This window comes from Panthera tigris, chromosome F3 (assembly GCF_018350195.1).
Source record: "Panthera tigris isolate Pti1 chromosome F3, P.tigris_Pti1_mat1.1, whole genome shotgun sequence".
Lineage (NCBI taxonomy): Eukaryota > Metazoa > Chordata > Mammalia > Carnivora > Felidae > Panthera > Panthera tigris.
In genome coordinates, this window is record NC_056678.1 from 41250746 (window position 1) to 41274270 (window position 23525).

General features: G+C 52.1%; 1 protein-coding gene across 1 annotated transcript in view; it reads left to right on the forward strand.

Annotated features, from left to right (window-relative positions):
* The window catches only part of LGR6 (leucine rich repeat containing G protein-coupled receptor 6), a 90618-nt gene extending 77458 nt beyond the window's left edge, over positions 1 to 13160 (forward strand). Inside the window, exons 11-17 of the mRNA XM_015539464.2 lie at positions 984 to 1049; positions 2149 to 2220; positions 2650 to 2721; positions 4330 to 4455; positions 5447 to 5607; positions 9178 to 9258; positions 11806 to 13160. Coding sequence (XP_015394950.2) covers positions 984 to 1049; positions 2149 to 2220; positions 2650 to 2721; positions 4330 to 4455; positions 5447 to 5607; positions 9178 to 9258; positions 11806 to 13061 — 1834 coding nt within the window. The 3' untranslated portion in view covers positions 13062 to 13160. The remainder of the gene's footprint in view (positions 1 to 983; positions 1050 to 2148; positions 2221 to 2649; positions 2722 to 4329; positions 4456 to 5446; positions 5608 to 9177; positions 9259 to 11805) is intronic.
* The last annotated feature ends 10365 nt before the right edge of the window (positions 13161 to 23525 follow it).

Genomic DNA, 23525 nt, shown 5'->3' on the forward strand with positions numbered 1-23525 from the left:
AAAAGACAACGGCCTTTGGAGTCGGACCAGGGTTGGAGGCTTAACTCTGCCACCTACTAGCTGCATGAACTTGGACTCACTCTCTAATGTCTCAGGGCTCCAATTCCTCACCAGCAAAATGTGGATAAATGGGTGAGGGTTGAAAAAAAGTTCATGTACAGCACATAGCGCTGGCCATGGTAGGTGCTCAATAAATGGCATTATTTACCTAGTAACAAGAAGAAAATTAGCCCCTTCTGCAGCCACGGAGGTATTTAAGTGGCCTATGAAGTCAAGGGGAGTTTTTCTTTCTCCCCTGAATCCAGCTGGAACCTGAGGCTCGTCCGCACGGACCGTAGCCCACAGCCGAAGATGGGGAGACTGACAGATGACACTCTGCATGCGAACAGAGCTAGACTGGGTGGAGACATGGGCTCCAGACCCAGCCTTGCCACTGACTGGCAGTGTGTCCTTGGCAGGCTCTGTCCCCTCTCTGTGCCTCAGTGTCCTCGTCTGTTAGATGAAGGGGTTGGGCGCCAGATGACCCCTAAGGACCCTAGCCTGTCCTCCCTGTGAACTCTGCACGGGGACGACGGGTGATGTTTACACAGATTGGCGTTGGCCAGCTTGCTCAGTAATGCTCCATATGTTCCGTGCGTTCAGTCTCCGAAAACCCTCACCCTCTGCTCCTTTTCTCGTCTCCATGCCCCTCTCACTTCCCGTGCCCTTTCCCCCAGGACCCTCCCAGGGTCCCTCAGGCCTTCATATAGATGAGGCAGCCCTGTTGGAAAAATGCCACATCATCCCCATCCAGGCCCTGCAGCGAGGAACCAGACTCAGCAGGGGGAAGGGGCGAGAAGTCCAATTGCCTTGAGGTGTGTCGACAGCCAAGTCCCTGCAGGGTCCTCCCAGCCCTCGGCTGCCTGACGGGAAAGCCCGTCCTGGCCAGAGCCTCTTCTCCTGGCCCCCAGCTCACCCTAACCTGGTCCTTCTCTCTTCCCCAGGGAATTGTCTCATAATCAAATCGAGGAGCTGCCCAGCCTGCATAGGTGTCAGAAGCTGGAAGAAATGTGAGTGGGGGCCGGGGGAGGGCAGGGGTGACGGCAGGCAAGCCCAACTCTGGGCAAGTCTGAGGGAAGGGAGTCAGAGAGTCTGAACTTTCTCCCTTCTCTGAGCTTGTTGAACTCGGAGGTTCGGGCTGGGAGCTCAGCAGAGGCCTGGGCGAGGCCCCTAGGGACCACAGAGCTGACACCCAAGCAGAGTCTCAAGGTGGCTCATTGGGGGTCACTAATAACAATGAAAGGCAGTAGTGATTAGGGCCAGTGGAGGGACAGGGTCATATCAGGGCTAGGAGGCTGGACAAGGGAAGGCCTCAGAAGACTGAGAGCATGCTCTCTCATTTTCCAAACCCCCTTAAACACACACACACACACACACACACACACACACACACACAGGTGTATGTATGCACCTGCACACTAATACACTGGAGAAGAAACCTAGGATTCAAATTTGACAAGGAAAAAAATCGCTTAAAAAATGCTCTAAGCTCTAAGCTTCTGGTTTTGTTTTGTTTTGTTTTGTTTTGTCCTTCAGTGTCTGCTTTTTCAAGCTAGCAGGGTCTCTCTTGTCTCCTGTGTCTGTCCCCTGTCTTGAGGCAGGGCAATGCCTTTTGGGACCAAGGCAGAATGGGGTCTGAGGGTCTGTCCTGTTTGTCTATATGCCAGAGGAAAGAGGGTCTGCAGCATTGCTGAGGCCCAGGGTCTATCTGCCATTCAGACAACCAGTCCACTGAGCTCTGCTCCGCAGCTTAGGCCAGTCGTCGGGTCATCCAAGGGTGGGGCAGAGCTCCGCTGCTGGGCTAAGGTCTGGAGAACCCAGGGGTGAGGTTGGCTGGGCTGGGAGCCAGCCCCGGTGGGAACCCTGGAAACTGACTCCCTTTTGGGCCACGGGGATGGTTTTGTGGCTTTGTCTCCTGACCCACTTACCCAAGGCAACCGGATCCCCTTGTGCTCCCTTTAATTCTGGTGACTTCCGCGGGCCGGGTCCTTTCTTCGCATGCCAGGAGAAGTGGGGGGCTCTCCCTTCTTCCTCCTAGTGCATGGGGGGTGTGGAACTGAGCCAGGATCCGAGCCTATTGGCTCATCTAGTCTCTTCTTGCTGCCCCAGTGGCCTTCAGCACAACCGCATCTGGGAAATTGGAGCTGACACCTTCAGCCAGCTGAGCTCCCTGAGAGCCCTGTGAGTATCCTGCCGCAGCCAGGGGTGGGATCCTCTCCCAGGCACGCTCCGTACCCATAGCACACATGGCAGTGACATGCCCACAGCTTCCCTGCCCCCAGCACACGCACAAGAAGAGAGGTGCCTCCCGGTACGGATGGCTTCTGAAGCCACTTCTCCAGCTGGTACCCAGGGGGGTGATGAGACTCTGAAGCCAAGCGGCCAAATCCCTCTTCCTGTGGCCACAGCCAGGTTGGGAGCTGAAGCCAAGCGGCCAAATCCCTCTTCCTGTGGCCACAGCCAGGTTGGAAGGCAGGTACCTTCCCCACGAGGCTGAGGGTTCTGCTACCGGGGGCAGCTCAGGTGGGGAGTGAGTGAAGAACTCAGGATGGGCAACAGTGAGTCCTCCAAGTGTCACTGGTCCCCCCGTTACGCCCTCTCTGCTCACAGGGACCTGAGCTGGAATGCCATCCGGTCCATCCACCCTGAGGCCTTCGTGACGCTGCGTTCTCTAGTCAAGCTGTAAGTGCCCACTGCCCTCTCCTCCCGGATGGTGGAGACCAATCAGGACTGTGGGCTGGCCAGCGGGGGCAGGAGGGGCCACCCCAGAGCGGGGACATGCATGAATGTCTGACCACACATCCCGGGGAGGGGGCCTCCAGCCTAATCAATCATTCTGACAGTCCGTTTGACAGACTGTGGGGCCTGATAAACAGAGAGCCTGCCTCCTACAAGCTCTGGAACATCGTCTGCTAATGTTCTACAACATTTTGGCAGCCTCAGCCCTCCCGGTGCCCCCTTGTCCCGGCCCTTCCCCCAGCCTCTACATGTCCCAGTAAAGAGGATGTACGAGCCTGAAACTCCTTTACAGCCTGGGACGGAGGCAGCAGATGTGGGAGCCGGGGTCTCAACTCAGCGGTCCCCTACATGAGCATTAACTCTAGAGGGCTGCCATTCCGCGGGGTGGCGGAGGACCCCACGATCATAGCGTGCCGGCTGCGTGGTCGCTATGTCAGGGCTGGAGAGGACCTCTGATGGGGCTGTCACACACTGTGGTGCGGGCTGTGTACTGCACAAGGGCTCCCACCCAGTGGGGAGCCAACTGCCTGCTTGCTTGTCCTAAAGTTGTTTCCACCCCAGTGGGACTCTTCTGATTAACACCCAGAGTCCTTCTGGGCTAGCTCCAGCCCTGGCCTCAGAGATCATCCAGCCCAACCCCTCACTTCACGTCTCCAGGCCCAGGGGGAGAAGCTCGCTCAAAGCAAAGGCCGGAACGAAAGCCTCCCAGGAGGCTCACCGTGCCCCTCCTGTCTGCCACTCTCTGGGCTCTGGGCCGGAGCCTGGCAAAACTCGCACCTCGGTCTTCCCTCTCCTGTTTGCTCTACTCCGGCCAGATAGGTAGGGTGGATATTTTTATCCCTTTGAAGGATGAGGACATTGGAACGCAGGCAGATTTGTGACTCCCCTTGGTTATGCAGGGAGTCGGTGACAGCTCCAGGTTTCCTGCCTTCCAGTCCAGGCTGTTTCCACGACGTACAGTCTGTGGTCCTGGTGTTTGGTTTGGAGCCCTGGCTCCTGTGATGTGTCTCCAGTGGATAGAACATGCATGTCCTCATCCCTGGCTACGGAGCCGGGCCTGCAAAACAGAACGGATGACCGAATCCCTGAATGTAGCCAGAGGCCAGCTCTGCCCACCCCCAGCTCTGGCCTCTTACGTCATCAGAAAAGCAGGGGAATGGGGACAGGCACCTATAGGCAGATGCCCTAGTGGGGTGGACAGGGACCCTTGGATGGGACTGGGACCTGGGCATAGGAGCTGTGGTTAAGGGGCTCTCTCACGAATTGGGATGGCTTGACGTCATCTTGGAGGAGTCCCTGGTATAGAGTTGGCCCCCAATATTTGATGAATGAATGAATGAGTGATGAATGAGTTATGGATGGTGCCTCTAGCCACCCTTGACCATCCTCCTCCCCCAGCTTGTTATGCTTTCGTCTCTCTATGCTGATTTCCTGTCCTTTGCTCCTCTCCTCTTGCTTCCATCCCAGGCACACTGGCCACACCCTCAGCACAGCCCTGCCCCTTCAACAATCCCACTGACTGCCAATAACCCTGACCATCCACTGTCCTAGGGACCTGACAGACAACCAGCTGACCACACTGCCCCTGGCTGGCCTTGGGGGCTTGATGCATCTGAAGCTCAAAGGGAACCTGGCTCTGTCTCAGGCCTTCTCCAAGGACAGTTTCCCAAACCTGAGGTGAGGGCCTCGCTTTCCCCCACACCTAGACAGGTTTGTCCCAGAGCAGCTGGAGAGGCCATGGAGGGACAGGGAGAAAGCCACAGGGCTTCACCTCAAGAAAAAACTGATGGCCCAAAGGCTTAGGGTTTGGCCACTACTGAATGGGAAGGGCTTGCTCGTGCCTCCCCTCCCTCCTCATCTCGTTCATAGCGTTTCTTTCTGCCCCAAGTACCAGCCCGGGGGGACCCTGAGATCTCCTGTGAGGACAGAAGATGATGTGAAGGCCCCTGGACCTCCTCGCTCCTTGCCCCATTCAGTGCACCCAGACTGCCCGTCTTCACCTGGGCGGCATCTGGGCCCCTGCAGTCAGGGCAGAGCCCAGGGCACTGATCACTGGAAAATAAGCCGCCCAGCCCGTCCCTCGCGCTAATGACATCCAGGCCTTCTGCTTGCAGCAGCAGCACACAGCCTGTGTGGCCCAAGCCCCATCTGCTGCAAGCTAACGACATGCCTGGAGGCATCTGCCCTCACCCTCAGAGGGCACCAGATTCAGCTCTGATGTACCCAGGGGTAGGGGCGGGGGGATAGGGCGTGGGTGTTACTGAGGGCAAGGGTAAGAAAGAGTCACGAGGAGAATCCCTGTCCCTTAAATATAAAAGAAGAGTTGCTGGCTGGGAGGGAGGGGAGCAGAGCACCGGAGTGCTGTGTGGCCTTGGGGAAACTGCTCCCCACTCTGAGCCTGCTGAGGGGACTCCATAAACAGTGGGCAGAAAGTAAATCTTCCCATCTCAATTCCCAACATGAGTGAGGAAAAGATTAGACTATGCTCAGAGCCCTTCAGAGGCAGGATCCAGGCTGTAAGACCCTTACAAAGAAAGCCCAGGGGGCTGACTGCACTGTCAGGGCGCTTTGGGGTTGAAAGGCAGGCACCAAGTGCCGGGTCCCTGGGTTGATGGCCGAAATGTTGCTAAGGCAGCCCGTTTTACTCCTGTCTCCCCTGAACCCCCAGGATCCTGGAGGTGCCCTATGCCTACCAGTGCTGTGCCTATGGTGTCTGTGCCAGCTTCTTCAAGGCCTCTGGGCAGTGGGAGGCTGAGGACTTTCACCTTGATGAGGAGGAGCCTCCAAAGAGGCCCCTGGGCCTTCTTGCCGGACATGCTGAGAACCAATGTGAGTGATGGAGGCCCTGGGCAGGGCAGGTGGGTGGCTGTGGAGAGGAAGTTAGGGAGGAGGCTTGGGGGACCCTGGGAGGGGTTCTGGCAGGGGCTGCAGAGGGAAACCCCAAGGGTGACCTGGGAGGTGCCTCTGCTTGCACCTTGTCTCTCTAAGGACATAGCCCAGAAGTGGTTGGGGAGAAAATAACGACGGTGACAACGACGGTAGAAATGTTTCTATATTTGTCAAGTCCTTTGCGGATCACAAGATGCTTCCCAAACTGTATCTTATATAACACCCCTGCCCTGGTGGCTCACGTGTTTCTTCTCCAGGGCTGCCTCCTCGCCACCTGGGCCCTTCAACATCAGGGCATTCTCAGAGAAGACATCCACTTTCTAATCAACCTGAGCCAGGCAGGATTGAATTAAATTAATTAGATGAAATCTGCTTAAAAAAAAAAGTCCCCTCGCTATATGTGCTAGAGCCAAAAGGAACAGCATGGGGATTATCACTGTTCAAGTTGTCCTGCCCTTTAGAGGCCACTGGTTGCGAGAGGACCTTGCTGAGAAGGGCCATCTTGGGCCACATCGGTCTGTTTCTGGAAGAGTTGGGGTAAAAGGAAAGAAGGGTGGAGGTAGGCAGCGAAGGGGATTCAGGGATGGTCTGCCAGCTGGTGTCTCAGAAAAAGGGCAGAGAGGAAGGCTTCCATTTCCCCCTCACCTTCACCCCATGTGACAGAACACAGGTAGAATTAGGAGGAAGCAAAAAAGGGCCCCTGATATTTAGATTTCTTTCAGTCTCTAGCCCCCTTTGCACAATATACCCATGGAGAATCTAAACGGAAAAACCAGATCTAAACATGTAAGGAAAACATCTTATGGTGGTGTAGACAGACATGGGTTCTAAGCCCGACTACACCATTTACCAGTTGAGTTGCCTTGGACAAGCCATTCACCCTTCCTGAGCCTTGGGTTTTTTTGTTGTTTTTCTTTTATCTGTGCAATGAGAACAATATTACATATCTCATAGGCTATAGAGGGCAGAGTATGTTCACTGCTGCTGTTACCAGTGGAACTGGGTGCCTCCTGGTGTGTGTGTGGAGGGAAGGTGTATTGTGTAGTCCGGGACGCAGCTTATGGAGCCCAGTGTTGGGCAAGCAGCTAGGGGGTCTCTGGGGTCTCCCTCCTGGTGTACAAGCCCGTCCCCGGGGGAGGGTGTGAGGACCCCAGGAGGAGCCCAGCAGCCGGGCTGGCTCTGGGCCTGGAGACAGCTGTCCCCAGGGGACATTCCCGGATGTCTGTCTGCGGTACACTCCCTCAGGGGGCTGGAAGGAGGAATGGAAACTTTCCTTCCTCAAGGTGAAACTTTCCACCAGGCTTAGGTCTTGGAGAGCCACAGGGCGTCAGAATCGTGGGCTGCCTGCCGCCGGTAACGGGAGCTAGGGCAGGGCCCCCCACTTCCTGTGGGAGCTAATAAGCCTTGAGGAGGAAAGCCAGGAGCTGCGCTGCAGCCAGATTTGATTTCCTCCTCGTTTGAAGAGTGGTTACTTAACACCTTGGCTGTGACTTTCCCAGCCTCAGACGGAGGCCACGGGCCTCACCCCTTACATTTCATTCATGCATTCTGATTTCAAAGAATTGCTGAGCTCCATTCTGGAGAGCAGGGGTGGGCAGGGAATGAAAGGTGGAGAGGAGAGGAAATGCCAGGACCCTGTGGGCACACCTCGGCCTCCTGCCTGCCCTGATGTTGTCTGGGCCAAGAGCAGCTCCGCAGAACCTTCCTGCCTCCTGGGAAAATGCCCAGCTGAAGGTGTTTACCCTTTAAGTGGGGGAGGAAGGAAACGAACCACACGAGCCAGAGATGGGGACGAGCATGACACAGAGTCACCTCTCCATTACTTGTGTGATGGAGGAAGAGCCCACAGGCCACTGTCTCTGAAACCCAAGTAAATGTGCAGGCATCCCTTTCAAGAGAAGCAATTCTCTCACACCCCTTAGGGCCTCAGACACTTTTCCCAGTCTCAGCAGAGACACTAAAGGCTTATTCTTTAAAAGGTCTTTCGATGCTGAATTATCACCACAAACAAGAGTTTTGTTTTTGTTAAGTTAGAAGAGGTTTAAGATTATCATTTCAAAATTCTTGAAGAATTTATGGACCCCCAAGGTATCTCTGACACCCCTGCCGTTCACAGCCTCTGGTTTAAGAAACCTTATAATAGTGAATAAGAGGTGGGAAAAAATCCCATTTTGATTCAGACAAGTTACAGAGTTTCTTTAACAATGGATTTATCTTTCTAATCCTATTTTCTCCGGCTAATGGGATTGCAGAGGCTACACTTAGAATCGGAAAGATCGGTAAAGATGATCTAGTCTGGCCTCTAACTCAGCATAGAATTGCCCTTTCTCCCATCAGGGACTTTCTGCTTCCTTCGGTATCTCCAGCGACAAATTATGCCCAGCTCCTGCATCTGTAAAGCTCCCCCGACCATCTCCTCCAGCCCACCCAGATCAGTTCCTCGCCTGGGAAAGCCTAACAGTTAAATATCTGGGCTCCGTAGTCAGACAAACCTGGGTCTGAAATTCGCCCTATCGCTTGCTGGCTGGGAGACCTGGGGCAAGCCACTGACCTTCGATGAGCCTCCGTTTCCTCGTCTATCGAATGGTGTCAAAGGACACCTGCTTTGTGCGGCTGCCACGAAGGTTGATGAGACCACGCAGATGAGGACTCGCTGGGCATAGTCTGGCACAGAGAAAGAGCTCAGGGACTCTTGGCCCTTTGTGTTAAATAAACCTATTAGTTGACACAGTATGCTTTGTCAGGACAGCTTGATTCTCTTCTGTCTCCATAAGCCCCTTGAGGGCAGGACCATGTTTTATTCATCCCTGAGCTCCCCTGCACTTGCCCAATGCCCAGCAGGTGGCAGACATTGCATTCAGCACACGTGGACCTCAGTCCCACCTCTTTGTCGGGTCAACTCTAAGTGTGGGAGCTTATTTGTGTTAGTAAGAACGAAAACTTCTCCATCTGAATTGTTAGTTTGCCTCCTTCTATGACCCATCCTGATTCTGACGTGCTCTGCATGCAGGAGTACAGTGCCTTTGTGCCTAACGGGGACTTCAGCTCTTCGAGGACAGCCATTGTATCCGTACCTACTCTTGCCTTTCCTAAGTTAATCCCCCCAGGGCTTTGACTGCCTTTCAAGCAAATAAATAGCTTCCGCTCACTCACTATCCCTGGTTCACCTCCTCTGAACACTGACCAGCTCCCTACTCTAAGCAGCACGTACGGACTAGGCTGCCTGGAGGAGACACGAGCGTGCTGAGTTATAGGACGAGGTCAGCAAGGCCCAGCTGAAACATTTGCTGTAAAGGACCGACCATGCAGATTATCCACGGGTGCATAATAGGGAGCTGACGGAATGTTTATACCTAAGAGTAGAACAGATGTGCCGGGCTGCTGGGGTGAGCCGTGCTGGGCAGAGTGAGTTGGAGATGACAGCCGAAAGGGGTGGGCATTTGGAGAAAGGTGGAGCTTGACTGTCACCAAGACCGGGGCCCCATGCCACTTTCTGGCCTCACCTCTCAGATGATCTGGATCTGGACGAGCTGCAGCTGGAAATGGAGGACACAAAGCCACACCCCAGCGTCCAGTGTAGCCCCGTTCCAGGTGAGATGAGCGCCTCGGTGTGGGGTCGGGGGCAGGGCTGAGGAAGGAGCACCCAACTATTTGATGAGAGAGAGGCCGGTTCAGCCTGGCGTGTTTGTAGCCATGCTTCGGGCAGCTTCTCTGCCTAAGAACCAACATTCTGTGGGGAGGACCGCCACTTCTGGTGACTCCTGGGGAAGGAGCTGGCGTTCTTCCCTTGGGTGTCTGTCTGGAGCAGCACTGGGGTGGGGGGGGGGGGCGGGGAGGGAAGGGAGGGGTGGCCGTGGGGAGAGGGGACTCAAAGAAGCCTTCACAAATCAGCTAATCAGAAGCTAACCAGGAGACCAGAGTGCCTGGGTGGCTCAAGTCGGTTAAGTGTCCGACTTCGGCTCAGGTCATGGTCTTGCTGTCTGTGAGTTCGAGCCCCACGTCGGGCTCTTTGCCGACAGCTCAGAGTTCGGAGCCTGCTTCGAATTCTGTGTCTCCCTCTCTCTCTGCCCCTCCCCTGCTCGCACTCTCTCTCTCTCAAAAGTAAATAAACATTTTAAAAAATTAAAAAAAAAATTAACCAAGAGAAAATTTCTCTCATTGAAGAGAGAAGCAGGAAAGACTGTCTTTTTTACCGCACTGTTCAGGGTAGAGTGTGGCACTGTTTTTGCACACTCCTAGAGCCAGATGGAACTCTGAAAGGTCCCCTTCTCCATCTCTCTCTGCTCATTCCCAGGAAGATTGCAGTCTCTCTTTCATAAAACTCTCCAGGGTGAAAAAACTCCACAGTGCCTCTGGATAACTCCTTACAGGATTGTCCAAACCTTACAGCTGAGAAAGCCTCCTAGAGTCTAACCTGAATCCATCTTGCTGTGAAGAAAGAAAGAGAATTATTTCTCTTCGATGCAATGCAACCTAACATGTTTAGAGCAAAGAAGTCCCTTCCCTTGGGTATAAAATGCTAACAGGCTACCCTACCCCTCCCACCGTAGTCCATTGCTTAAGTCAGGGCAGGAGCTGTTCAGAATGAACAGAAAGCAATAAACAATGTGCTTCTCCATTTCGCCTCACCTCCATTTCCCAGTTTTGCATCTCTCTTTGGTTTGCGCCCCTTGGCCTTCTCTCCTTGTTCTAAGCCAAAATAGTGTTTGCTGACTGCCAACACCTGCTTGTAGCACTTAGTGGCTACAGCGCGCCCTCTAGTGCCAGCCCAGAGCAAGACCACTAACAGTCTGGAGGAAACAGGTGGTGTTTTTCTCCTGACTTGGAAACCCACATGCTTCACACTGCCACAGAAATTTCACTTGTGAAAACCAATAATCAGCAGCGATGAAGTAAAAGAGGAAGTTCCAGAAGTCAAAGCCCAACTTGAACTTGCTTTTAGAATAGCTCATATAAATGGTCAAATAAATTATGGTACATCCATATGGAAAAGTATTTATTACGCAGCCACTGAAAACATGTTTTGGAGGAAGATAAAGGTATGGGAAAGTCTGCATAATAAATTGTAACTGAAAAAGAGAATTAAAAACTATGTACAGAAAGTCCCAATTTAGCTTAAAAACTTATCTGTATGTATTTTTTTTATAGGAGACCTACCACAATGATGAGTTCTTTCTGAGAGGTGGGATGATAAGCAGTTTTAATTTTTCTGTGTTATAGTTTCCAAATTTTCTACAATCACCATCTATTATATAGTAATCGGGAAAAAAATATGTTTAAAAAATGGTTCCCACAAAAGCCTCTCAAATTCCCAAGCGACTAGAAATACATTGCAGAACAGGAGTCTGAAGTCAAAAGAATGAAGACATAATATGTCCAAAATTACGGGGTGACTTAAGGACAGAACCTGAGGAGAGAGGTGGAAAACACCAGGATCTCACCCATTTGGTGCAAAACCAGGTTGGAAAAACCCAGAGGCATCTGCATTTTAATTTACTTATTATGCTTTTCTTCCCAAATACTGATGGACTCTGTGAGTATTAAATGTGGTCTGTGTCCCCATCACAGAGCGAGGGAGAGCCAGCCCGGTACAATACCTGATCAGGGCTCATCCACGGTGGGGTCCCTAGTGGATCACTGGGCACTGACTGGGAGAAGCAGAGCCTTGGGACACAAACTGGTCACTCTCTGGGCAGCTCCTCCCATCTCTGTGCCTCTACCCCAGCCATATCCCCAGTTCTGATGCCCTCTCCACTCCTTTATCCCACCTCTCCCCCTCCTTTCTTCTAAATGCTGCTGCTTTGGAAAGACTGCTTTGCTGAACATTTCCTCAATGCCTGGGGTTGCACTGTACCCATTTGTACTTTGTGCACAAATCTGTTCACTATGTGTTTCTATTTTGTACGTGTATTGCGTGAGTGTCCACTCCATCGGCAGTTCCTTGGAAGAAGGGCTGTGTACGTCCCCACTGTTCCTCCCCCCAACCCCACCTGAGAGTTCTCAGAGATCCTGTCAGCCTCCGTCAGACCGGGAGTTCTCAGAGAATGGAGGCTGCATCAGCCTCCCTGGCCTCATCCCCAGGACCCTGTGTCAAGCAGCCTCTGACCCAGGGATAATGTCTGGTCCTCTCTCCCACAGGCCCCTTCAAGCCCTGCGAGCACCTCTTTGAGAGCTGGGGCATCCGCCTGGCTGTGTGGGCCATCGTGCTGCTCTCCGTGCTCTGTAACGGGCTGGTCCTGCTGAGTGTGTTTGCCGGTGGCCCTGGCCCCCTGCCCCCGGTCAAGTTTGTCGTAGGCGCGATTGCAGGTGCCAACGCCTTGACTGGCATTTCCTGTGGCCTCCTAGCCTCAGTCGACGCCCTGACCTTTGGCCAGTTCGCCCAGTACGGAGCCCGCTGGGAGATGGGACTGGGCTGCCAGGCCACAGGCTTCCTGGCAGTACTCGGGTCCGAGGCCTCCGTGCTGCTGCTCACCCTGGCCGCCGTGCAGTGCAGCGTCTCCGTCTCCTGCGTCCGAGCCTACGGGAAGGCGCCCTCCCTGAGCAGTGTTCGAGCAGGGGCCCTGGGCTGCCTGATGCTGGCCGGGCTGGCCGCGGCCCTGCCCCTCGTCTCAGTGGGAGAATACGGGGCCTCCCCGCTTTGCCTGCCCTACGCCCCACCCGAGGGCCAGCCGGCTGCCCTGGGCTTTGCCGTGGCCTTGGTGATGATGAACTCCTTCTGCTTCCTGGTAGTGGCCGGTGCCTACATCAAACTCTACTGTGACCTGCCGAGGGGCGACTTCGAGGCTGTGTGGGACTGCGCCATGGTGAGACACGTGGCCTGGCTCATCTTCGCAGATGGGCTCCTCTACTGCCCTGTGGCCTTCCTCAGCTTTGCCTCCATGCTGGGCCTCTTCCCCGTCACCCCTGAGGCTGTCAAGTCTGTCCTACTTGTGGTACTACCCCTGCCGGCCTGCCTCAACCCACTGCTCTACCTACTCTTCAACCCCCACTTCCGGGATGACCTGTGGCGGCTCTGGCCCTGCACGGGGACCTCAGGGCCCCTAGCCTACACTGCTGCCAGCGAGCTGGAGAAGAGCTCCTGCGATTCTACCCAGGCCCTGGTGGCCTTCTCTGATGTGGATCTCATTCTGGAAACTTCTGAGGCTGGGCGGCCCCCTGGGCTGGAGACCTATGGCTTCCCCTCGGTAACCCTCATCTCCTGTCAGCAGCCGGGGGACCCTAGGTTGGAGGGCAGCCATTTTGTAGAGCCAGAAGGAACCCACTTGGGGAACCCACAACCCTCCATGGATGGAGAACTGCTGCTAAGGGCAGAGGGAGCCATGTCAGCAGGCGGGGGCTTGTCAGTGGGCAGGGCCTTCCAGCCCTCTGCCTCGGCCTTCGCCTCACACTTATAAATGTCCCTCCTCACCCTTCTCTTCCCATCTGTTCCCTTCCCTCTGGTCCCACTCCATGAATGATGGCTGCTTGTAAAATAAATTCAACCAAAACTCAACAGCGTGATCCACAGCAGGGACTGGGCCATGGCTTCCATTGGTCTCTCTCCCGTGGCCACCACCAGTGTGTGCTTCTTGGCTTGGTTTCCCCTTGGCCTTCCTCTAGGCCTCTTCCCTGTCATGTCTGAAGCTGTGGACCAGAGATCGGGAAATTTCTCTGCCTAAGGAAAATGAGTGACTGGGGTAGAGGGCTGAGCAGGTCAAGGATCAGGGTACAATGGGGCAGGGGGACCTCACAGAGAAAGACCTATTGGGGAACTGCCAAAGGGCACTTGAGCATCTACCCTGTGACTCATGGACTACATACAAAATGTGTTCTGTGTCCTGTTAATCTTGAGCTATGCCATGCAAAAAGACTCTCTGTCAAAAGAAGTTTTAGAAGATACTACACAATTTGTCCTTTCTTGGAGAGTCACAGTACATATTAGTATAGTAAAGGCTATGAGAATTCCTGCAGCAGTAAAATCCGTTGAACTTTGTTTAACCCAGTTCCCCCAGATTATTTGACAACAGGTGTTTGTTTGGTTGTTGGTTTTGTGGGATATCTATTAACATCTCACAGAATTTAACACTGCTGTCCCCCAGGGCCCTCATCTCTATACCACCTAGTGCTACTCAGTGACATCACAAGATGCCACAAGTCCTAGAAAACCCCGATCCTGGGAGTTTCATCTGGGGTAAAGTTGGTGATTCCATCAACCAGAGAAGATTCTCCACACTCTCTACCTTGCCATCCCTCTTGCCTTTGGAAAGATGGTGAAGAGGCTGCCTTTGTGGTTCTAACCTCTATCCCCCGGAAATGGGGCAGGGATAAAGGGATCCCACATTGGCTCCCACCTCCTTCCTAAGCCCAACCACCAATGAAACTTCTGCCCTCAGTAAAAGAGAGGGTTCCTGGATCCTGGCAGGGTATACACAGGGAAGTCCATGGCTGTCTGGCTTCCTCCTGGCTCTAAGTTGCCTTCCTGTGGTTCTCCACCATATGACCCTTGCCAACTCCTGCCACAAGCCTAGTTTTTTCTTTGCATCCTAGGTCCTGCCTTCTCTGTGGGACGGGGGGGTGGGGTGGGGGGGTGGGTCCCTGGCCAGCAAACTGGAGGGATATTTGCATTGTATGTATTGTTCAGTAGGAAGCATTATAGGAATCTGGGATTCCCGGGTGCCCCGAATAGGCCTGACCCTTCCATCTCCAGTCATAAGCTTCCTGCCTTATGGTTCACCAAGTGCCTCTGAGCACTCCAGAGTGCTCTCCACCCCAAACATATACACATTCAATCTCAGGAGGAGGAGGTGAGAGCTAGGACATTCTCGAAGACATAAAAAGGGAATCCAAGACTCAGAAAAGGGGCTCTACTATTAAGACAACTCTGAGAAGGTCCTTGACAGCCTGAAGTTTAGCTTCTGTTTTCTCTCTCTGCTGCCCTCAGGGCCCAGGGGAAATTCTGACATGAGTCAGCAAGGCTGACCAGGCTGGGGTAGAGGGATGAGGCAGAGACGACGAGTGGAACTTGGCATATTTCTAAATCTCATTTGACCCGCTAAGTTGCCTGGACTCTGACAGGCTCTGAAGCTAAATGTGCCGAATTTGTAATCATAGAAGGACCTTAGGGTCCTAGCACAAGGTTGACCTCAGAGTAGGCACTCACTAGATGAGGTGAATTCATTTATCAATTGGTTGAGAACCCCTGGTCTCCCTTTCTCAGGGCTAATCAAGACCCTCTCATGGAAGGAGTTTGCCCTGCTTTGGGTACTGGGAGTTGGTGACTATTATGGGGAAAGGAGTTCTCTGAGATGCCCCAGGGATGACAGAGTTGGTATGATTTCGGGGAGCTTTGACTTCTAGGAAGTCACCCAGTCCCCTCCTCACAGCTACCCCCAACTCCACGTGACCATTGTCCACCTTGGAGTCAGGGAGCCAGTGTTGAGCGGAGCATGGAATGAAGTGGCCATGTGTTAGAGGTTTAGGGGTGATGGAACAGTTCCCTACAGGTGGCCTCTTCTGTGAAAAGGGTGCCAGTGTGTTTTGGCTGCAAGCTCTAGGTGGTACCGCCGTCATCTTATCATTTACCCCTAAAGATCTGGGCATTTGCCAAGTCTGGCCCTTCTGGACAGAGGAGAGGTACAGGGGAAGGGAGTGGAGGTGTTTGCCATGAACGATTTCCATTAATCAAAAAGCCTAGTAGATGTTGTACATTTACCCAAAATAAGGTGGTAGTTTCTTTGTTTCTGACTGGCTTTCTAGCAAGTCAGTATATTACTCTTTTGGTTATCCCCATTATAATCAGTAGATTATCCATGTCTTTGATGAAACACAAAATCAAAAACCAAATAATTCGCGGCATGTGAAATCTTCCAAAATGGTGTCCACGGGGACGAATCCATCCAAAGGGCTGTGATGGCAGAAATGTTGGGAACTGCTGACCTGGTACGTGCTGCCCAGGCCTCTGTGCGTTGTGCCCTGGCAAACAGTGCCAACCACAATCTCCCCTCAGACCAACTTGTGGAAGAGAAAGTTCTATAGTGGACCATTGGTTTGTCAAGCACCTCAGTACCCACCAAGAGGAAAACTCTTTAACTCAGTGCTGAGACTTGAAGACTATGGATGAACAGAGCCTCTAGCTGGGCCTTTTCTTTGCCTCCCTCTCCCCACTTCTTACTCCCCAAACTCCTTCCCAACTTTCCTTTTCCAGAAAGAATAAAAGGCTTAAGGATTAGGGAGGAGGAGGAGGAGCTGCCAAGAATGAGTAGGCCGGGATAAGTGAGGATGATGGAAAGTAGCTAGAATCCTTGATCCTTTCTGGCACCATCTCCTCTAACTACCTCTGCTCTGGTGTAGCAAGTTCTCATACCCACCTTATCCCCTATATCACTTCTGGGTTCCAGGCCCGTGCCCTCTCCAGCTGTGGGAAGTGTAAGAATTGTCAAGATGTAAATATTTGGATTCTTCTGTATAATAAAGCACCAGTGAAGTATCATGTGTGTCCCTCAACTCTTTTCTGCTGCTGCTGCTGGTGGCTCTGCGGGGTGCAGCCAGAGGTGGGGCTGCATTCCTCGAGAGAGGAATGATCAGAGTGGCAAGGCTCTTCCTCAATCCGTCCCGAGTTCTGGGGCATCTGGAGCACAGCCAAGGAGGCTCAGGTTTGAAGTTTAGAGGGCTCACGATCAGTTTGGCTCCCCATGTTGAAGCGCCCTTTGTGTGCTGGGCACTGGGTTAAGTAGAGAATAATCTAACGAAAGGAGGCAACGAGCTGGACTTCCTGTTACCCAGCCCCTGAGCCTCTTCTCAGACCCAAAGCCTGTTCCTGCAGTTTCCGGATTCTGCGAATCCTAAAGAACTAGCATCCTTTCCTCTCCTTGGGCGGCCTTCCTCGCCCAGTCCCTGCCCAGAAAACCTCCTTCAAGCCTTGCTTCAGAGCGTGATGATGTCTCCAAGAAAAGCAGGTGGGCTCCCTCTCGAGGTAAGGGAAAGAGATTGGGTTCAGTAAAAACCTGCAATCCTGGGAATGAGACGCCAGTCGCTGTCAGGGCCTTCTGAGAGGCCAGACGATGCCTCCAGGAGCACCTTTCTTCCACTCCTGCCGAAGACAGAATTCCAAACCCATCCATTCTGGTGGCCCGACTGCCAGAAAGACCATTCGGCTGTTCCTTTGGGACCAGGTGGAGAACAAGGAGACACAGGGGCTAACTCAAGTGGAGGTTCCTTAAGAGGATACGTGTGGAATAACAAGGGAGGCGGACTCTCAGTAAATCTAAGACCAGAAAACGCAGTCGGGCTGGGTTCGGCATGTCTAAACCTGGAAGGCTGTTCTGGTTGTGAGGGTGCTCTGAGATCCAGCCAGCGGGAGTTTGTGGTCAGCCTGGAGCCCGCCCGTAGCAAGCAAACTGCCCTCTGTAGGTCTGTTCTGAGATCTGTCGGTTTCTCAACCACAGTCAACTGCTCCTCCTCACCTCCTTTTACATAAAAGCCTCTTTATAAATTTAATTTTTAAATAAGAATACATTCACATGGTTTGAATAAAATATACCTGTTTAGGGGCACCTGGGTGGCTCAGTCCATTAAGCGTCTGACTTCGGCTCAGGTCATGATCTCGTGGTACGTGATTCTAGCCCGACATCGGGCTCTCTGCTGACAGCTCAGAGCCTGGAGCCTGCTTCACATTCTGGGTCTCCCCCTCTCTGCCCCTCCCCCACTCATGCTCTGTCTCTCTTTGTCTCTCAAAAATAACATTTAAGAAAAATAAATAAAATACACCTGTTTAACAGTCTCTGCCCACTTCTCAAACTCACTGGTTACCACTGTTGTAAGTTTCTTATATATCCTTCCAGAGTTTCTCCATGCATATATAAACAAAATGCCTATATTTTCTTCTCCTTTCTGCCCAAGGTAGGTACCACAATTCTGCTTCTGCTTGTTTCATCTATGTTATCTACTAACATAGCTTAAAGATCTTTATCAGTATAGAATGCTTTCTCCCCCCCCCCCTTTTTTTTTTGCAGTAGTTTAAATCCGCAATTGTATTTACCAACCCTCCCTCATTCTCATGGACATTTGAGTTGCTTAATCTTTTGCTTCCACAAACACTGCAACACGTTAGGTTGGATGTATGTCACTTAGCACGCGTGTAAGTGTATCTGTAAGATACGTTCCCAGACGTGGAATTGCTGGGTCAAAGGAGAGTTCTAGATCTTGTTCCCGAAGCCGTGGAGTCAGGCGCGTGGGCACTGCTGCGCGCTGCGGGGGGGCACGTGGCGACTCCGGGGGGCGCCACCACTTGAGCTGCAGGCCCTGGGGTGCCCCTTGAACCCGGCCTCTGCTGGCTCTCCTGCGAGGCGCCTCTATCGACCCGCCGCGCTCCTTGCAGCCCCGCTGGGTGGCCTCCCGGATCAAATGCTGCATGTGGGCTTCGTGGGCCGCGGGTGGGTGCCGTGGCATCCACCAAGAGTTCCTCCGCGGTCTGGCACGTTTGCGTACCGTGGGGCCCCAGCAGCCGCCAAAGCACCAGCCTGGGTGCCCACCGATGATCAGGTGGGCCCGGCGCCGTAGGGGGAGCTGGTCTGGCAGGAAAAGGGCAGGCTCAGTCAGGCCAGACCTACCCGCTGGTGCAGTCCGAGATCCTGAGATGAAACCCACTAAGGCCCGGATCTGGCCCAGGCTCTGACACGGCATCCGACTGTTTGCCAGCGATCATGTAATTGGTGTGAGTGAGTGAATTAAAAATTCCTTTTAATTTTTAAAAAGTTTATTTTGAGAGAGACAGAGCGCAAGCTGGGGAGGGGTAGAGAGAGGGGGAGAATCTGAAGCGGACACTGGGCTGTTAGTGCAGAGTCCAACGCTGGGCTCGAATTCACGAAACTGAGATCATGATCTGAGCTGAAATCAAGAGTCAGATTCTCAACCTACTGAGCTACCCAGGCTCATTGCTTCTTTCGACTCATAGTCTGTGTTCATTCATAACTTCCGCTTACATGTGCCTCACTATGACCCCTGTTCTTCCTTAAGCCCTCTGTGTGCTTCCTTTTCAGCCTCCATTTCTGGCTAATTACCTTGTTTTCTTTTGGTATTTTCCAGGGTAATGTCCTGAGAGATTGAGTGAGAACCTGACTAGCCAAGTTTCTTTTTCTACACTAGGTCAAATCATAGGTCAATGGTCAACTGATAGACTGACCACTCAGGCCAGGTACCTGTCCTGGTCCACTAAACTGTGGCATGTGAATGTATATGGTTATGTGGGATGATACTGAACAAAATACGGCTGCTCAGAGCTGTCCCTTGAGCAAGACTAGGGGCTCCTTCTCTCAGAACAGAGGGTGGGCTTGGTAGAAAGTTTCCACGAGAACGGGGACCATATTGGACTTATCCACTGTCGTGTCCTCAGTCCTTTCCATAGGGCCTTGTGCAAAAAGGTGCTCAATTAATTACTGTTGGGGGAAAAAAAATTAAGAAATTAACATATTTCAGGAATCCATAGAAATTCTATTTCCCAGCCTAAGAGGGGCATGTGGCCAGGAGATGCAAATAACACAGAACAACAGATAGCTTCTTGTCTGAGCTACATTTATATTCCTGAGAACTGACACTCAATTCAGCAGATCTGTCATGCCCTTTGGGCATGTCCTTTCCCTTTATAAGAAAGCAGAGTGGGCAGATATTTCTGTGGTGAGATTTGAAGGGCCATCAAGTTCCCTGACCCTCTTCTCTGTAACAGCTCCTCCCCTGGCTACCACAGTGGTTGAAATTCCACTATTATAGTTCCTTATTCCTTCAGGTTAGGTCCTTTGCCTGGGGCATCATTTGCTTTAGCCTGACCAGGAACCACTTCCCTTTCTCCAGAAACATCAATTGGACTTTCCTAAAGGCAACTATTCCCACTGCTCCCTAATGCATGCTGTTCGGGTGGGGTTGGGTCCACTCCAGGCTCCAGAGGTGGGATGTGAGCCAAGCTTCTCAGTTTATTCTGTTCCCTGGCCACAGTGATTGGTCCAAGGATGGCCTCATGTCTCACATCCTTCTAATGGCTTACCTGAAGGCACATTTGGACCTCTCAGTTTGTGAAGCAATGATGTTTGTTTGCTCACATGACATTGTTAGAGTCTGTCACTTGCAAAGAGGCTTCTTTGCCACCCTCCTCCCTGGATCACCTCCTCCCCATGGCCCAGGCTCACTAACCTCTTACCAACTGTTAGGGCAGAGAGGGCAGTTGTAGAATGGGAATAAGGAAGTGAAGAGGATTGTCAGGATAGGCTGTATGGGGATGGTGTCCTGGGTGGGAGGCCCCGAGGGAGTAAACGTCACAGGGCAAGAGAGTGCTGGAAGAGGGGAGAGAACGGAAAGGGCAGGTGAGAGGGTAGCTGAGATCAACCTCACGTTAGTTCATCACTGAGCCTGAGACCAGCAGGCTCTGCCCTCGGATCCCACAAGTAGTTTCAGAATCACAGAACTGCCAAAGAGCAGCACAGGAGACACCTTGGAAGTCATCTTAGCTCCCTTCTCATTTTGCAGAGGAGGAAACTGAATGAGGGGACCTGCCCCTTATCCTGCCTCTGCTCTCGGGGGAACTGAGGAGACAGAGGTTTCAATATTGGAACAGTACCCATACAGTTGTTAAATATGACTCTGGAGTCAGGCACGATTGGGTTTGAATTCCAGATTTACCCTTTAACAGCCAGTTGTCCTTAGGTTTTACTTAACCTCTCTGTTTCATCATCAGTAAAATGGAGATTATAATAGTACCTAAACTCTGAATGTTATCGAAAAGATTAAAAGAGATTTTTTCATGTAAAGAGCTTAGCTTAGCAGTGGTGGCATGTAGGAAGTACTGGAGAAATGTTAGCTGCGGTTGTTATTACCTGCCCAATCCGAAGAGTGAGGGGTCTGTCCGGGGGCTCTGAACTGTCTGCATGCTCAGCCTTGAGGACACTTGAGAAGGAAAAAGAAGGGTACCCAGAAGAGCTACTCCTGAGAGGAAGGCTGAAAACCTGGGGCCTGAAGCCAGGCAGGAAGTATGTGGGCTCACAGGGGAAGGAAACCCAGACATTCCCCCCAGAAGAGACCACTTCACTACCTGACCGTGTTTGGGCGGTTCCCCAAACATAACTCCCAGGTCTGGAGAGAACTTAGCAAATAGATATTAAAAAAAAAAAAAAAAACAAACAAACAAAAAAAAAAAACAAACCCTCCCCCCAAGAAGTTGCCTCTAATGGGAGGTTTGGGGAGAAAGATCCCTTAGCAGGCCTGTTTTTGAGGCAGAGTTGCAAGGTCCTGGTTAAAGGACGCAGGCCGTGGAAGGAAGGGGGCATAGTCTATGGGATTGTGGGGTCAGGGGGAAAGGCAAGTAGGGAAAGCACATGAAGGGGAGAAATCCTGGGTCAGGGTGGGAGATGGGGGTGGGCATGAGGGAGACACTGGATAACCTGTCATCCGTGATGGAAACTGAGACTTGGAGAGAGGGATGGGTGCTCACTGGGCCATGGCAGAAACAAGGGGCGACTGGCCAAGAAGCAAGGAAAAAGTGGAATGTGTTGTTTCTGGGCATAGCACATCTGCGTCCATCACCCCGGGCTTAACCCAGCCTCTCCGGGGCTTCATTCGCAGCCCTGTGCGGGGCTCCACGCTGCCCTGCAGCCAGCTATCCTGGGGAGCAGGTTCTGAAACCACAGCCTCATACCCCCCACCCTGTTCTTCCCTCCCTCAGGCCACCCCAACCTAAACAAGACAACCTGGGCAGGGGGGCCACATGCTGATGGAAAAATACACACTTGGCTGGAAAAGCAGCTTTATTTGTATGTGTTGAATTCCCACAGCAGCTGAAGGATAAATAGCTGGTCCCCAGCCTTAGCTTAGAGACTGCCCACAAGGTGGGTGGTAAAATCTGTTCTTATTTAAATAGTTTTTGGGGAGGGGTGGGGAGAGGGACTGGGGGCAGCAGGAGAGGGGAGCTTGGAATCTGCAATGTTTATATGATCAGTCACGGATGTCATCTCTCCTCTTTAATTAGGGGTTTGTAGCTGGGAAACTTTGCTCAGCTTGCTTGTCCTAGGAACAGAGCAGACGGGTGAGTAGGCAAGGGGCAGAGCATCTCTTCGGGGCCGAACTGTGGTTGGACTGCTGTCTCCATTCCAGTCCCCAGCTAAGCACTCAGTAAATGTCAGCGCCGTGCTGCACCCTGTACTGGGTGTTTATGTGCATTATCTTAGTCAATGCTTACAGCAACCTCATGAGTTAGGTACTATCATTATCCCTGTTCTGTGGGAGAAACCCAAAGTCCAAAAAGATTGAGTAGCATACCGGGGGCCCACAGTTGGTAAGCAGTACCAACTGATAATCCCCAGCCTGGGCTGGCTGGGGTCTCGTTGACTCCAGTGTCCATGCTTTTAACCCTTGCCGTCGTTCCTTTGGCTAGGGGTTAGGGACCTGGGTTTTTCTCGTTCTCATTTTCTTTCTTTCGGTTCTCTAGCCCGAGTCCTCTGTACTTGCTGAGTCAGAGAGATGAATAGATGACTTCTAATCATTTTTGGCTCTTTTTATTACAATTAGAGAGAAAAATTTCTTGTTGCCACTATATCCCCAGCACTTGGAATCAGACAATGTGCATAAAATGGACACATTTTCTGGTAAGAACAAGTGCTATGAATAAAGTCTATCAGGGTAATGGGCTATAGGCCAGAGTGCCTGGAAGTCAAGGTGCTCCTTTAGATGGAATAGACAAGGACTTTCTGGGGCAGCTACATTTGAGCTGAGACCATCATGAACAATGTAGAAATCCCTGGAGGGGGAATGAGCTAGATGTGTTCAAGAGATTGAAAGTAGGCTTCTGTGGCTAGAGTAGATAAGGGGTAGAGGGCATGCCTCTAGATAAGGATGGATAGATAAGGCAAAACAGGGGCTAGATCAATGTCTTATGGCTCAGGGAAGGAGACTGGATTTTTCCCACCTTAATTGCTAAAGGAAGCCACTTGGAGAGTTTTAAGGAAGGAAATAAAATCTGGCTTTTAGATCATCAAAAGTTTGTTCTTGCTGCTGTGAGAATGGACTGTAGAGAGGGTCAAGGCTGGAGGCAAGGAGACATAGGCTATGACTGTGCTACAAGTGGGATGATGGCAGCTTGAACCAGTGTTAGAAGAGGTAGAGAGAAGTGGCCGGCAGAACTGACCAGACTTGGTGATGGATCAGTTGTGTAGGGGGTTTGTCCTATAGGAGGTGCTCCTTTCCTACCACTGTTCCCTAAGTTCATCTCACACTTCACATCTGGCTTCACCCTCATCAGCATGTGGCATTTCCCTGGTCACAGCGATTGGTTTCAAGATGGTCCAATCATGGGAATTTTTGCTCCATGGCCTGCTGGGTATAAATTAGAGAGTACATAAGCCTACTTGCCGCTAGTAGTCACTCTAAAAGGGGAGTATGTTTAAGGAGCAGAGAGTCAAGACAATGTTGTTACTCTGGATGGCAGATGGAAAGAGACTGAAATCTTGGTATTGTTGAGCCTCTGAACATACCAGTACAGATGCTCCCCCTCCCCCCAGACTTTCTACTTAGTAAGGCAAAGAGCTTCCCTTGTTAGGGTCACCAGTTGGATTTCACTCACAACTGAAAGCATCCCAACCGATACGCTAATGTTATCTAGGAAGCCCAAATCAGAACTAAATATGCATGAGTGTAGGAGACAAGCCTGGAATAAAATCAATTCTGGGCTTTAAAAAGAGAACTGATTTGGGGGCGCTTTGGTGGCTCAAGTCAGTTAAGCATCCAACTTTTGGTTTTGGCTCAGGTGATGATCTCACAGTTCATGAGATTGAGCCCCGCTTCAGGCTCTGTGCTGACAGCTTGGGATTCTCTCCCTCTCTCTCGCCCCTCCCCTGCCCATG